Source organism: Saimiri boliviensis, chromosome 13, assembly GCF_048565385.1.
Source record: "Saimiri boliviensis isolate mSaiBol1 chromosome 13, mSaiBol1.pri, whole genome shotgun sequence".
In the NCBI taxonomy this organism is placed as follows: Eukaryota; Metazoa; Chordata; class Mammalia; order Primates; family Cebidae; genus Saimiri; species Saimiri boliviensis.
This window is the reverse complement of record NC_133461.1, coordinates 15,474,249-15,491,156: the sequence shown is the minus strand read 5'-3', so window position 1 is coordinate 15,491,156 and position 16,908 is coordinate 15,474,249. Positions and strand designations below refer to the sequence as shown.

Here is a 16,908-nt window from a genome sequence, read left to right as displayed (position 1 = left end):
TAATTTCCTATTGAGTTTTTTTGGATAGTGTTGTTTTCCTGACATCAGTGAGGGTATTGGGTGTTCATGAATTATTGGCATTAGACAAAACCCCTGATACATAATAGACTTGGTAAATGTGTATTGAATGAATTAAAATGAGATATTTTTATAATAGATGGATGGAATAGAGAACAAGAATAGGGGCGTGTGTGTGCGTGTGTGTGCGCATGTGTGTGCGCGCGCATGCATGCACATGTTTGCATGTGTGCTGCTGCCTACCCAAACTTTCCTTGTTCCTTTTTCTTGTTCTTTTCTAGCAAGATAGTTTTCTTTCATTTCTCTTCTTTGCATTTGGCACTCCTAAATAATGCGACTGCAAAAATAACTCTATTACAGGGAATGACTTGTCAGGACACAGCTTTGTCCATCTGTGGTAAGTAAAGTATGCGTTTAATGTATGTGTTCAACAGGCTATACACCCTTGGTTCCCAGCGTTGGCTGTACGTTGTAATCACCTGGGGTGATAAAAATTCTGCTGCCTGGTTTCCACCCAAGAGATGCTGACTCAGTTGGTCTGGGGTGGGGCTTGGGCATAGATTTTTTTAAAGTTCCTGAGGAGATTTTACGGTGCACGCAAGGTGGAAAACCACTGCTGAAGCAGATTTGGAGAACTGTAAATTAAGGATCTCAGCTACCTAACTGACATATGCTTCCTAGTTCCTTGCCCAGCCACCTCTGTCTCTCCAAATCCTGAGGTAAGTTCTTATTTTGGCTCCAATTTAAGACCTCTGTATTTTGAGAACAATGATGTTTGTTGATTTGAAAGAAGTACTTTTATTGTGCATAGACTTTCTGGGAGTAGTTTTATTTAATTCAGTTCCTACAGGGCCACGACAGTGCATCTTCTTTGACATAAATTAATTCCTTTTATTTCTGAGTTAACCTGTAAAGGATGCCTGCAAGGAAACCTGACATTAAAGTGGAAGCTTTGACATCAGATGTCAGATGCCTTAGCAGGGATGAGCCCTCGAGAGCAAAAGGCCGCCAAGTATATGGGCTTTCAAAAACTTTACTTTGCATTAATCTTATTCTTGTTTTAGGATTCCTCCTAAAGCCTTTACTAACTAGATATAAAGTAGCTGGTAATGAAGCAAACATAAAACCTGTTCTACCTATTTATTTTTGGCAGATATTAAATCCTCTTTAAAAATTATTTTTGTGAAATAACAAAAGTAATGCAAGCTCATATACAGGCCTAAAACAATACAGAAAAGTATAAAAAAAGGAAACCCTTTTACCTCCACTTAATAATCCATGACGAGATACGGGGTTGCCACTCCAGGAAAATTCAGCCCAGAGTCAAGTTTTTAATGCAATTAGGGAAAGGAGTTTGAGAGATTTAATCAGTCCTGTCGCTCTCTGAGCTGAAGTTGGAATCAATTGAGAAATAGTATCAGATCAGGAGTCAAGTCTTGGCTTTATTATTGATAAGTTGGATGGGCGAGCACTGCTTGAACTTGAGGCCCGTGGGGATTCTTGCACCGCCCCCCACGGCCTTCTCATGGGCCCCACATCTAGACAAACTGGTGTTGCCTGGACAAGGGCTGGGTCTATCTAGGGAAGCTTCCACAAAGAGGAGGCTGTGGGATGGCAGAGGCAGGCAGGTTCAGACAGAGAACAAGAGAATAAAGCCATTAAAACATTAACTCTGCTCTCTGGGGAAATAAGAACTGAGTACCCTTGGATGATGGCAGATTCCAGTGGACTGATTGATGTCTCCTGGCAAGAGAAGGCCAAGAGAGGATGTGAAAAGCAGGCAGCAGCGACCTTTCACCAAGAGTGGAAATCCCTATTTTCCGGATCAATGAAAGAAGAGGAATAGAAGCAGGAAGCGTTCCCACGACACAGAGCAATTCGAATGTTCAGTTTTGATTGTTGTTCTTCCTGTTTTAGATCTCACTAAAATCGTCATGGATTCATTCGGTGCCATCAGCACTCGACTTGGGTTTGATCTTTTCAAAGAGCTGAAGAAAACGAATGACGGTAACATCTTCTTTTCCCCTGTGAGCATCTCAACTGCCATTGGCATGCTTCTCCCAGGGACTCGAGGAGCCACCGCTTCCCAGTTGCAGAAGGTTAGTGTGGTTTGAGGGGGTCTTTCTTCTTTTCTATGCACAAGTTTGTTTGGGGAGTTCGTCAGCCCTCTTGCATTGTCTTAACAAAATGCTCATCTTGACCTGTGGACCAGGAAACAAAAACTATTAAGACAGGGAGCAATTTCAGGTCTATCAGGAAAGCCCTCTTCCCTTTCCAAATACCATCGCTCCACCTGCTCTCAGATGCTTGAAATTCCTTTGAGTAGGGACTGGTTGAGTGACCTTTTCCAAAGCCATTTCACTCATAATAAAGACGGGGCATGAAAAGTACTTATGGAATATGTAACATAATCCCTACTAGAGTAAAAATGACACATCCAAGATGAATACAGAAACTAATAAACCAGTACAAGCTCCTTAGAAAAAAAATCAGAGGTATTCTTAGTAGAGACGGAGTTTCATCATGTTGCTCTCGAACTCCTGACTCAGGTGATCCACCTGCCCCAGGCTCCCAAAGTGCTGGGATTACAGGTGTGAGCTTAGCTGGGCATGGTGGTGGGCGCCTATAATCCCAGTTATTGGGGAGGCTGAGGTGGGAGAATTGCTCGAATCTGGGGGGCAGAAGTTTCAGTGAGCTGAGGTCGTGCCACTTCACTCCAGCCTGCCAGAAAGAGCAAAATTTCCTCTCAAAAAAAAAAAAAAAAAAAGAAAAGAAAGAAAGAAAATCATAGGTAAACATAGACCTTTTCATGATTTTTCAAGGGGAGAATGTCACCTGTATACCTATATGTATTTCACAGTCATCCACTCTCCCCTGACTGAAATATATTCACCTGTATATATTTCACAAGTGTCCACTGTCCTCTGACTGATTCGGTGTGAAGTTTTCTCTTCTCTGAGCACCACAGTAATATTTTCTGTCTCTTCTAGGTGTTTCACTCTGAAAAAGATACGAAGACCTCAGGAATAAAGGCTGAAGAAAAAGAGGTGGGGAGACGTGTTTTACAATCTTCAGTAGAGTTGCATTTTTGATGTGGGCTCTTTGGGGAAAAGGACTGAGAAAGGCATAAAAGATGTAACATTTCTTTATTGTTAAGCAGTAATAATCACTGTAGACAAATTATGTTGTGTAGATTACACAATAATAATAACCCCTTAGTATTAAGAAGAGACCTTAGGTATAGTGAACAATGCCACCGTGATAGAACTGGTAAAGGCTAATAGACTGAAAAATTCCCAGAGCAGAGTTGATGGGTTTTGGAGTTAAACAGATTTACGTTCAAGTCCTGGCTCAGTCACTTAAATGCTACTTTGGGTAAGTTATTTGTCTTCTTTCAGCCTCTGTAAAGTGTCCAGTAGGGGCATCTCATAACTCAGCCAGTGGTGGTGGCGGGTAGCAGTAGGTGATATAATTGCTAAACTCCACTCATATTTTTAGCCCCCTGCTGATGTTGTATGTAGAAAGTTAGTACAGGCCCAATGACCTCCTGAGGTCTTTTCCAGCTCCAGTGTTCCAGTATTCCCCACCCAAAGGAGAGTCTAGTCAAACACGGGAAAGGAATAAGCCCATTAGGTAATCAGGGCTAGCATCAGGAGATGTTAGCACTGTCAGGTAGGGTACAGCTGCTCTGACAGTAGTCATAGTGCAATTGCAGACCCTCATAAAACCATAGCTCAGATCACCCAGCAATATGAGCTTCTCATTTCACAACCGCAAAGGCTAGGTTGTCTGGGTGGCTCAGTTGCATCTGTGGAGAGTCAGGGTTCCTTTCATGGTTTGTACAATGAGGTTGGGTCATAGAGGCACTGCAATGTCCCCTCAATTGAAGAGTGTGGTTGTTCTCAGAGCACATTCCTTCTCAGCCATTATAGCCCATATAGAACCTTTGGGCAAATCAGAAAAAGCTCATTCTTTTGGATAGCTGCCCTACTCTTGAGTGAAGGGCTAGATGACTGGGGTGGGAACTGAATTTCAGCTTTGTGTAAGGCACAACTTACACACACATGCTGTCTGGCAGCTTTGCCCATTGCCCAGGATTTGTCTGGGAGCCACAGAGATGTGAAGAAAATAGAATTACTGACTGAAAGAATATTAGGGCTGGAATACTTCTTAGAAGTCATCTACTCCAATCTCTTCATTTAATAATTTGTTTAGAGACTGGCTTGACATGTACCCATTTGATTATTATATAAATTCAGGGTATTCTGAATCTTGCTTTAAAAAGATGCTGATAAAATCTCAAGACCTATGCACAAAAGGTAGAAGGAAAAATGAAATAAACACCGTTTAACCCTTCTTTTCAGTATAAGGAATATACCATTACCGTATCAACTGATGCCCCTTAGGCTGATGTATAATACCTTTGTCAAGCACAGCCCCATCATCTCCTGAGAAAGGAAGTCCAACTATTGTGGATTAGGTGTTCGTTATTTCCATATATTTATTATTTCATTACATACCATATCTTTTTGTCATTATTCTTTGTAACTTGATTATTTTTGGCATAGCATTGTGTTTATAAGATTCGTCTATTTTAAGTGGATACTTTTAGCCCTACTTGATTCTTTTTTTTTTTTCTTGATTCATTTTTATAGCTATTTCCTCATTTATTCTATTGATAAGGCAGGCCTGGCTTCTTTCCTTCCTTCCTTCCTTCCTTCCTTCCTTCCTTCCTTTCTTCCCTCACTCCCTCCCTCCTTCCTCAAACAATGCAAAAATGGCCCTTTTAATACAAGCCTCCTAATTTGCCTGAGTGAGAGTTTATCTAGTATTAAGTTATCCAGTATGGTAGCTACTCATGTGGCTATTGAACACTTAAAATATATCTAGTTTAAATTTAGATGTGCTATAGATATAAAATGCATATTATAGGAGGATTGCTGGCAAGATGGCTGAATAGGAACAGCTCCGGTGTGCAGCTCCCAGTGAGAGCGAAGCAGAAGGCAGGTGATCTTCGTATTTCCAATGGAAGTAACTGGTTCATCCCATTGGGACTGGTTAGACAGTGGGTGTAGCCCAAGGAGGGTGAGCAGAAGCAGGGTGGGGTGTCACCTCACCTGGGAAGCACAAGGGGCTGGAGAACTCCCTCTCCTAGCCAAGGGAAGCCATTAGGGACTTTTCCTGGCACTCTGACGTTCTGACTCAGATCCTGCAATTTTCCCATGATTTTCACAACCCACAGACCAAGAGATACCCCCTGGTGCATATAATACCAGTGCCCCGGGTTTCTAGCAAAAAACTAGGTGGCCATTTCAGCCACAGCAGTTTCTTTTTCCTCATATCCCAGTGGTATCTGGAATGCCAGCAAGACAGAACCCCTCAAACCCCTGAAAAAGGGGGCTGAAGCCAGGGAGCCAAGTGATCTGGCTCGGTGGGACCCACAGCCATGAATACCAGCAAGCTAAGACCCACTGGCTTGAAATTCTTGTAACCAGCACTGCAGTCTGAGCTTGACCTGGGACATTCAAGCTCGGTGAGGGAAGGGGCACCCACCATTGCTGAAGCTCAAGTAGATGGTTTTTTTTTGTTTTTTTTTTTTTTTTTTTAGGTAGGTGGTTTTAACCTCACTTGAGTAAACAAAGTTTCTGGGAAATATATACAGCAACTGAGCAGAGCTGGTTTTTTAAAAAGATCAACAAAATAAACTACTAGCCAGATTAATAAGAAAGAAAAGAGAGAAGAATCAAATAGATGCAATAAAAAATGATAAAGGGAATATCACCAGTGATCCCACAGAAATACAAACTACCATCAGAGAATACTATAATCACCTCTGTGCAAATAAACCAGAAAATCTAGAAGAAATGCATAAATTTCTGGACACTTACACCTTCCCAAGACTAAACCAGGAAGAAACTGAATCCCTGAATAGACCAATAACAAGATCTGAAATTGCTGCAGCAATTAATAGCCTACCAACCAAAAAAACTCCAGGACCAGATGGATTCATAGCTGAATTCTACCAGTTATACAAAGAGGAGCTGGTCATTTCTTCTGAAACTATTTCAAGCAATAGAAAAGAGGGAATCCTCCCTAACTCATTTTATGAGACCAACATCCTCCTGATACCAAAACCTGGCAAAGACACAACTGAAAAAGAAAATTTCAGGCCAATATCCATGATGAATGTTGATGCAAAAATCCTCAATAAAATACTGGCAAACAGAATCCAACAGCACATCAAAAAACTTATCCGTTATGATCAAGTTGGCTTCATTCCTGGGATGCAAGTTTGGTTTAACATACACAAATCAGTAATCCATCACGTAAACAGAACCAAAGACAAAAACCACATGACTATTTATAGAGAAGGCCTTCAACAAAATTCAACAGCCCTTTATGCTAAAAACTCTCAATAAACTAGGTATTGATGGAATGTATCTCAAAATAATAAGAGCTGTTTATGCCAAACCCACAGCCATTGTCATGCTGAATGGGCAAAAACTGGAAGCATTCCCTTTGAAAACTGATACAAGATAAGGATGCCCTCTCTCACCACTCCCTTTCAACATTGCATTGGAAGTTCTGGCCAGGGCAACCAGGCAAGAAAAAGAAATAAAGGGTATTTAATTAGGAAAAGAGGAAATCAAATTGTCTCTATTTGCAGACAACATGATTGTGTATTTAGAAGACCCCATTGTCTCAGCCCAAAATCTCCTTAAGCTGATAAGCAACTTCAGCAAAGTCTCAGGATACAAAATCAATGTGCAAAAATCACAAGCATTCCTATATGCCAATACCAGACAAACAGAGAGCCAAATCATGAGTGAACTCCCATTCATAATTGCTATAAAAAGAATAAAATGCCTAGGAATACAATTAACAAGGGATGTGAAGGAACTCTTCAAGGAGAACTACAAACCACTGCTCAAGGAAATACAAGAGGACACAAACAGATGGAGAAACATTCCATGCTCATGGTTAGGAAGAATCAATATTGTGAAAATGGCCATACTGCCCAAAGTAATTTATAGATTCAATGCTATCCCCATCAAGCTACCATTGAATTTCTTCACAGAATTGGAAAACAAACAAACAAACACCTTAAATTTCGTATGGAACCAAAAAAGAGCCCACATACCCAAGAAAATCCTAAGGAAAAAAGAAAAAAAAAAAAAGCTGGAGGCATCTGGAGGCATCATGCTACCTAACTTCAAAGTATACTGTAAGACTACAGTAGTCAAAAAAATATGGTACTGGTACTAAAGCAGAGATATAGACCAATGGAACAGAATAGAGGCCTCAGAAGTGTTGCTACACATCTACAACCATCTTATCTTTGACAAACCTGAGAAAAACAAGCAATAGGGAAAGCATTCCTTATTTAACAGATGGCATTGGGAAAACTGGCTTGCCATGTGCAGAAAGCTGAAACTGGATCCCTTCTTTATACCTTATGCAACAAACAATTCCAGATGGATTAAAGATTTAAACATAAGACCTAACACCATAAAAACCCTAGAAGAAAACATAGTTAATCATTCAGGACATAGGCATGGGCAAGGACTTCATGACTAAAACACCAAAAGCAATGGCAACAAAAGCCAAAATAGACAAATGGGATCTAATTAAATTACAGAGCTTCTGCATGCAAAAGAAACTATCGCTAGAGTGAATGAGCAATCAACAGAATGGAAAAAAAATTTGCAAGCTACCATCTGACAAAGGGCTAAAAACCAGAATTGACAAAGAACTTAAACAAATTTACAAGAAAAAACAAACAACCCTATCAAAAAGTGGATGAAGGGTATGAACAGACACTTCTCAAAAGAAGACATTTATGCAGCCAACAAATATATGAAAAAGGGTTCATCATCACTGGTTATTAGAGAAATGCAAATCAAAACCACATTGAGTGACCATCTTACACCAGTTAGTATGGCGATCATTAAAAAATCAGGAGACAACAGATGCTGGAGAGGATGTGGAGAAGTAGGAATGCTTTTACACTGTTGGTGAGTGTGTAAATTACTTTAACCATTGTAGAAGACAGTGTGGCAATTCCTGAAGTATCTAGAATGAGAAATACCATTTGACCCAGCAATCCCATTACTGGGTATATACCTAAAGGATTATAAATCATTCATTTATAAAGATATAGGCACATGTATGTTTATTGCAGCACTTCTCACAATAGCAAAGACTTGGAACCAACCCAAATGCCCATCAATGATAGACTGGATAAAGAAAATGTGGCTATATACATCATGGAATACTATGCAGCCGTAAAGAAGGATGAGTTCATGTCCTTTGCAGGGACATAGATAAAGCTGGAAAGCATTATTCTCAGCAAACTGACACAAGAACAGAAAACCAAACACCGCATGTTCTCCCTTATAAGTGGGTGTTGAACAATGAGAACACATGGACATAGGGAAGGGAACATCACACCCCAGGGCCTGTCGAGGGGTAGAGGGCTAGGGGAGGGGTAGCAGGGGGAGGGGGGATAGGGGAAGGATAGCATTAGGAGAAATAACTAATGTAGATGATGGGGTGACGGATGCCACACACCACCCTGGCACGTGTATACCTATGTAACAATCCTGCACTTTCTGCACATGTACCCCAGAACTTAAAGTATAATAATAAAAAATAAAATGCATATTGTATTTCAAGAACTTAGTATGAGAATATAAAATATTAATTTTAATATATTATTTTTTGATGAAATATGTATGTTTTATATATTAATGTATAATTAATATTTATTGTATTTATATGTTGAAATAATGACATTCTAGATATGTTAGTAAGGTAACATAGAATATGAAACCTTCAATCAGAAAACTGATGGGTCCTACATAAAATACCCAGAAAAGTTTGTTTTTTTCCTCCTGGTGACAAGGACAAATCTCACTTCAGCCCAACGTGTAGTGACTCAAACCATCAGGAGTCACTTTTCTTATTCACTATCTGGAAAAAATTTCCAAACTTCAGTAGATAAGAATTGTTTGGGGAAATTATTTACTTCCTTTAAGTGCTTAGAATCTTGTGGGGAGCTAAAAACAAGCTTATTGAACATTTAGTGAGCACTTTTGTTTGAGACCAAACAAACCACAACTTGGGTTATAAAAGCAAGATCTGTGGTGTTGGGCTTGCAGAAAAGGCTTTTCTCTGGAACTGAGATTGGTCATAACTTACATTGTCCTATGTCTTGGGTAAAAGCCACCTGATATCCAGGGGCCACACCAAACACGGGGACCACCCTTGAGGCTAACAAACTCAGGGAGAGACCCAGCAGCCACATCCTCATAGAGGAGAACCCAGGTTTGCTTTTGCCAAGATAACCTGTTGAGTTTTTGTTTTAATTTTCAAGATTGAGAAGACAGAAGCAATACATCAACAATTCCAAAAGTTTTTGACTGAAATAAGGAAACTCACTAATGATTATGAACTGAACATAACCAACAGGCTGTTTGGAGAACAAACGTACCTCTTCCTTCAAGTAAGTTTTGCTGTGCTTACCACATCTGAGAGTTACGTATTCTGGAATGGCCAAATGGCACAGTCCCACCTGGGTCCTGAAGTCATGCTGCCTAAGTTGTCTGCTTGGCTCTGGCCACATCACTGCAGTGCTTTTCCATCCTGACCTACAGACATTCAGAACTGTAGGGAGCTTCTTTTTAGTCCTGGCAATCTGAACCTTGTCCCCAGATAAGCTGCCTAAAAATGTGCATGCAGGCACTCAACATGATGTGCCCAGGGCCTTAAAATTTTCTCGCCATATTAGTCATCCTAATGTATACATAAATTTATTCAGTGATGTTGTCAATTGATAAATTGACTTTTTAACCTCTTTTTATTCTTTCTTTGTTTCTCCTAAAGAAATACTTAGATTATGTTGAAAAATATTACCATGCATCGCTGGAACCTGTTGATTTTGTAAACGCAGCAGATGAAAGTCGAAAGAAGATTAATTCCTGGGTTGAAAGCCAAACAAATGGTAGAGTATGCGTGGGTCATTCATTGCACAAACAAACAAACGAACAGCACTTCTTGACAACCTGCTGTGAATGAAGCCTTGGGCTTGACACTGCGTGGGGTGCCATGCTGTCAGCAAGCTTTGGGGAGGGACCTGAGATAGGTTTTGCAGGGTTGGAAGGGCAAGCCTGGACCTAGGAGGTGGGGAGGGCACTGCAGATTTGGAGCAATTTCAGAAAGTGTGGAGAGGCAAAGGGAAGACAGTAGGGGGACCACATGAAGCCAACTGCATGGAAACACTACCTAGAGAATTGTTTACACATAGCCATGGATCACAATACCTAGGGGGGTCCTGAAAATGGGATGATGTCTGCCTTGGGTTTACATTCTTTCCTTTATATCAGAGCCTTTCTTTCTGAGTTTTTCTCTTTCTGTGTTAAGTGAGAAACACGCAGCTCTCCCATCAAGACTTGTCTTTCCCACCCACAGCTGGGGCCACCTGGGCTTCATCTTCACTTAAGCATCATGCTTGTAGGGATGACGACAACCTACAGCCCTCCCCACAGCAGAGGATTTGACAAGTTTCTTACTCCGTGATTCCTTTTTTATCTCATCGTATGAGAAATCCACAGAGAAGTGTTGATGTGGAAATTCACCTTGGGGAGCAATAGCTTATACTTTACTGTTAGAGTTTCAGATTCAATTTTTATAACAATTATCAGAGAGACCTTTGTTATTCAGAATGTATTTTTTCCCCCTCATGCTTGGTCTGAAGAAAGGAAGTAAAAGAAGTAGAAAAAACAGGATCTTTCAAAAAGTTGATTGAACAGTATTTTTTAGAATTTACTGTGAGATGGGCTGAACTCAGAGACAAAAATATCAACTCCTTGTCCCATATAATAAGTATCCCTCAGTCTCAGGTGGTAACTATACTGAATGGTAAGCATAATAATAGCGAATACAGAGTGCTTACTTTGTGAGAGATGGTGTTCTAAATGCTTTACTCGTGTTAAATCACTTGCTCCTTTCAAAAACTCTATGAGGCAGATTTTTTTATATACATATTTTATTGCCCTTCAGGTTCTGGGATACACGTGCAGAACATGCAGGATTGTTTGAGGCAGATTTTATTCCTGTTTTACAGATGTGGAAACCAAGGCACTGACAGTCTATAACTCGCCCAAGAGTCCTTAGCTGATAAGAGGCAAAACTGGGTGCTAACAGAGGCATCTGACCCCAGAGTCCGGACTCTTAACCATCAACCTTAATTTATTAAGTGGTATAAATAGGCAATGGGCAAAATCAGAACCTCCCTGCTGATTCTGCCAGGGAGCCCTCTGTCAGCAAGGCCCTCAGGTGCTGACCTGGCTGGGTTTTTAATGATCAGTCAAGCCCATCTGCGTCATATCTGTCATACATATTTCTTGTCCTTTGGAAGATGGGCTAACCTTTTTCTGTTTCTTCATTTGCAGAAAAAATCAAGGACTTGCTCCCAGGTGGCTCTATTAGTAGCTCTACGAAGCTGGTGCTGGTGAACACAGTTTATTTTAAAGGGCAATGGGACAGGGAGTTTAAGAAAGAAAATACCAAGGAAGAGAAATTTTGGATGAATAAGGTATGGTCTTTAATTTATTTTTGTGATGTCCTTACACATGGGATGTAACATCTAAAGTCATGGTTTGGTGCAGTGGCTCACACCTGTAATCCCAGGACTTTGGGAGGCCGAGTTGGGCGGATCACCAGGTCAAGAGGTTGAGGCCACCCTGGCCAACATGATGAAACCACGTCTCCACTAAAAATACAATTAGCAGGGTGTGGTGGTGTGTGCCTGCAGTCCCAGCTACTTGGGAGGCTGAGGCAGGAGAATTGCTTGAACCTGGGAGGCGGAGGTTGCAGTGAGATGAGATCATGCCACTGCACTCCAGCCTGGTGACAAAGCAAGACTCCTTCTTAAAAAAAAAAAAAAATCTAAAGTCACGTTTAAGCAAATGCACACTGGTAGGTAGCAAATGCTCATTCTGAGACTCTGCTATTCGGCTTTATTTAGATTGAACTAATTATTTTGATAAGCTGACTTGGTTGCCTTAATGCCTTTGGTCTTCTGTACTTTAATATTGTGTGCTCTGTTAATCTGTTACAGAACACAAGTAAATCTGTGCAGATGATGACACAGAGCGATTCCTTTAGATTCACTTTCCTGGAGGACTTGCAGGCCAAAATTCTAGGGATTCCATATAAAAACAATGATCTAAGCATGTTTGTGCTTCTGCCCAATGACATCGATGGTCTGGAAAAGGTAAATACTTGCATCTCCTTATTCTTGTTTCCATCTCCTGAGGCTTTGTGTCCCTGGGCTTCTGAATAGGAGCTGGTGGCCAGCAGTGTCAAATAGAAAGTGTTTCTCACTGTGCAGCAGCTGTAGATGGATGTCAACAGGGGAGCATTAAATAGTACACGTCAGGTTTCTTGAGAACAACCAAATCCTAGAATTTTTGGGATGAGCTAAAATGAAAATTTAAGATAATATGGGAGTCCTAAAGATCACCCACCATTCTCAGAAATGGCTGATATCTACAGACCCCTTTCTGAAAAATAAAATCACATATGCATATATACAACCAATTCTGCACACTGTTCAGTAGGCTCTTGGAGCTTTTGAATTTCTTTCTTACATCCTTAGAGCATTGATTTAGTGTCACCCGTTTTGTAGTTAAAAAATGTATGCGGTTAGTGCCCTGCATTTTGAAAATCAGGAGAGCTTTGTTTCAAGTCCCTGTTCTTTAGTGGCTTTCTGACCCTTGAAGCTTCTTAACTTCCTTGAGCTTTAATACTTCCCCATCTCTAAAGAGGAGCCCATGGTGCTTAATGTGTAGCACTGTTGTAGTGATTAGAGAAATGTAGCCTTGGAGGAGTCTAGGACACAGAAAGCACTCAGCAATGAGAGCTGCTATCTTCTTATAACACCAGATGCTGTGCTACTTCTGTAAAATATTGCTAGTAGCATTTTAAGTTGGAAAATATTTTGGGACAGCAAAATGCCAATATGTCTGAGAGCTTTGAGAGGATTTATATTCTGATTAAAAACCCCAGTCATGAGAATTACCCTAAATAAATAATGTAGAAAATTGCTTTTCTGTGTCAAATCAGTTATTTTAGTGTTAGATACACTGAAATGCCTAGTTTGAAATTCATAGTGATTATTATTTTTGTATCCTTAGTAACTATCAAAACTATCATAAACCCGATATAGACTAAATGTTTGTAAAGTGAATTAATAACAAAATATGGGGAAGAATTTATCAACGTAATGAGAATATTATCTAGCAGTTTGAAGATAGTAGAGATATGTAATAGTGTGAAAAATTTACTTCATTTTTACTTCATTTTATTTGAATGTTCAAATAAAATGAAGCAAAAGTTTTCCTTCATTAAATTTACTTCATTTTATTTGAATGTTCAAATAAAATAAACATTCATTGTGATTGCAACTATGCAAATATATATGCATTCAAAGACTAGGGAAGGTAGTTAAAATGAAATATGTATTAGGTTGATAAAATAAGAAATGACTTATTTTTAATCTTTAAAAATTTATTTAATGCTATTGGATTTCCACACATACACAGATAATTTAAATAGAAAATATAAGATAACTGGGGTCTGTTCCGGGGGAATAGGGGAGGGACAGTTGGGGGTAGGGAGGTTGGGGAGGAATAACATTGGGAGAAATGCCAGATATAGGTGACGTGGGGATGAAAGCAGCAAACCACATTGCCATATATGTACCTATGCTACAGTCCTGCATGTTCTGCACATGTACCCCAGAACCTAAAGTGAAATAAAATATATATATTAAAAAAAAGAAAGAAAGAAACAATGCTCAGCAACAGGGTGTTGGTTAAGTAAGTTTTTATACCAACGTATAGCTTACTATTTTGTACCAATGAAAGTAAAATTATAGAATATTTACTGATGTGAAAAAAAGAGAAATATAAGATAACCACCTGCTGTATAAAGAAAACAATCTAATAAACTAAAATTTCCACTTTTAACTGTTACTAAAGTTAATAACTTCTGACTGATGTAAATCAGTGTTACACAGTTTTAGATTTTTTTATCGTTAATCATACCATTCTATCCTTCTATTTTTTGAAAATAGATAATAGATAAAATAAGTCCTGAGAAATTGGTGGAGTGGACTAGTCCAGGGCATTTGGAAGAAAGAAGGGTGAATTTGCACTTGCCCCGGTTTGAGGTGGAGGACAGTTATGACCTTGAGGAAGTCCTGGTCGCCATGGGGATGGGTGACGCCTTCAGTGAGCACAAAGCTGACTACTCGGGAATGTCCTCGCACTCCGGGTTGTATGCCCAGAAGTTCCTGCACAGTTCCTCTGTGGCGGTCACCGAGGAAGGCACCGAGGCTGCAGCTGCCACCGGCCTAGGCTTTACTGTTACATCAGCCCCCGGTCATGAAAATGTCCACTGCAATCATCCCTTCCTGTTCTTCATCAGGCACAATGAATCCAACAGCATCCTCTTCTTTGGCAGATTTTCTTCTCCTTAAGATGATTGTTGTCATGGCATTGCTGCTTTTAGAAAAAACCACCAGTGTTATTCATATGATTATGAAAATCATCCATTCTTTTTTTTATTAAATTTTTTTTAGACAGAGTCTTGCTCTGTCGCCAGGCTGGAGTGCAGTGGATGATCTCGGCTTACTGTAACCTCTCTGTTTCAAGTCACCTCACTGACTCCCTGTTTCAAGCGATTCTCCTGCCTCAGCCTCCCGAGTAGCTGGGATTATAGGCACTCGCCACCATGCCCAGTTAATTTTTGTGTGTGTGTGTGTGTTTTTTAGAAGAGGCAGGATTTCACCATGTTGGCCAGGATGGTCTCAATCTCCTGACCTCATGATCAGCCTGTCTCAGCCTCTCGAAGTAGTAGGATTCCATTCTTTTAAATGTTGTCTTGCTTGCATTCCCAGTCTTGGCCATCAAATCAGTGATTTAATGACTCCAATAGTGTGTGTGTGTTTATAACCGTCCTTGAAAGTGAAATATTCTTTCCTTTGTGCCATGTATAAGGTGAGTCAAACCAAACCTCATTGATAATCCCCCTTGGTTTCTTTTGAAAGTAAATCGGTATTTCATAGCTTTGTGCACTAAAGGAGAGAAACAGTCTCTCCAGTAAAGAGTATGAACTAGTAATTTTGGGGGTCTCTCTAATTCTAACGTTTTGGCATGTTATAATTCACAAGTAAAATAAAACAATAATTTACTCAGCTCATGTTACTGTTCCCCAACAGATATTGTGGCAAATCACAAATAGGAAAGAGAATTTGGGAATACAGTAGCAAAACATAAAACTCAAATGCCAGAACAAAATAAAGCAATATACCAGATGGAGAGGATGGTGGTATTTTCATCTTCCATTCTAACATTGTCCATTGTTAGGTGCATAAGCATTTTGATATTGTGTAATAAATGCAATATTTGAGAAGATAAATGATGTAGTTGATCAGTATTTCTCCTCTATCACCTTTTTAGACTTTATAAGGTAAGTATTTGGAATAACTTTTAGAAGGGTTTCCTTTCTTTTTCCCCATTGATATTTTTCTGGTTACTTTTTGAGCGAGGTATGAGTATTTATTTTCTGAAGATAATATTTTCTGAATAATATTATTTTGAATAATAATATTCAAAATATTATTGAATAATAATATTCTGAATAATAATATTTCCAAATAATATTTTCTGAAGATGCTTTTTGAAAAGCTCTGAATCTATTGCTGCTCTTGATAGATTCAGCCTGCTGTTTTGTAGGCTTGTTTCACTTTTCCCACCCAGTTTTTAACAAGATCACATAATTGGCTTATTTTTTTAACAGCTTTGTCAAACTACAATTTACATGCCATAAAATGTACACACTGTAAGTTTATAATTCATTGACTTTTAGTAAATTTCTAGAGTTGTGCATCACCACAATCCAGTTTTAGAATATTTCCATGACCCTAAAAAGTTTCCTCATGCCTATTAATATTCTCAATCCTAGGTACCACTGAGTTGTTTTCTGTCTTTATAAGTTTTTCTTTTCTACATCTTATATAAATGGAATCATACTACATGCAGTATTTTGGGTCCGGCTTCTTGCACTTAGCATGATGTTCTTGAGGCTCATCTGTTGTAATATGTATTGATACTTAATTTTTATCATTGCCGAATAGTATTCCATTGCATGGAAAAGACCTATTTTATTTATAGGTTCACCACTTGATGGACATTTGGATTGTTCTCACTTCTTGGCTGTTAGGAATAATGTTGCTCTGAACATATAAATAAAGATATTTGTGTTCACATATGGTTTCATTTCTGTTGGGTAGATTTCTAGGAGAGAAATTGCTGGGTCATATGACAAGTAAATACTTAGCTTTTTAAGAAACTGTCAAACTGTTTTCCACTGTGGCTGCATTATTTCACATTACTACCAGCAGTGTTTAAAACTAGTGTCTTTAAATTCTCACCAACATCCAGTATTGTGTCTCTATAGCCACTTTTGTAGGTACAAAGTGGTATCTCATCGTGGTTTTAATTTGCATTTCCCTTACATTTAATTAGGTTGAGCAGTTTTTAAATGTGCTTATTGGCCATTTGTTTGACTCTGTTTGAAGAAATGTATACAAATCATTTGCTCATTTTTAAATTGGGTTGTCTGTCTTGGCCTCTCATTTTATTGAGTTAAAAGAGTTCTTTATAAACTCTGGCTTACAAGTCCTTAATTTCATCTAAAATTGTACCTATATTTCTAAACTTCTTATTCGTTTGTTGGATTTTCCCCAGGCTTTTCTGACAGTTTTTATTCTAAAGACTTATAATTAATATTACAGAACTTTCCAACAATGAATTTATTCTA

The 16,908-nt window shown here is 39.2% G+C and overlaps 1 protein-coding gene across 1 annotated transcript; it reads left to right on the top strand.

Moving 5' to 3' along the window:
* Positions 1-1,928: 1,928 nt before the first annotated feature.
* SERPINB13 (serpin family B member 13) lies at positions 1,929-15,647 on the top strand. Its single transcript, XM_010336744.2, has 7 exons — positions 1,929-2,117; positions 3,009-3,065; positions 9,395-9,523; positions 9,904-10,021; positions 11,472-11,614; positions 12,140-12,295; positions 14,159-15,647. Exons 1-7 carry the CDS (start codon positions 1,953-1,955, stop codon positions 14,561-14,563), a joined length of 1,173 nt encoding a protein of 390 aa, XP_010335046.2. The 5' UTR covers positions 1,929-1,952; the 3' UTR covers positions 14,564-15,647.
* Positions 15,648-16,908: the final 1,261 nt, after the last annotated feature.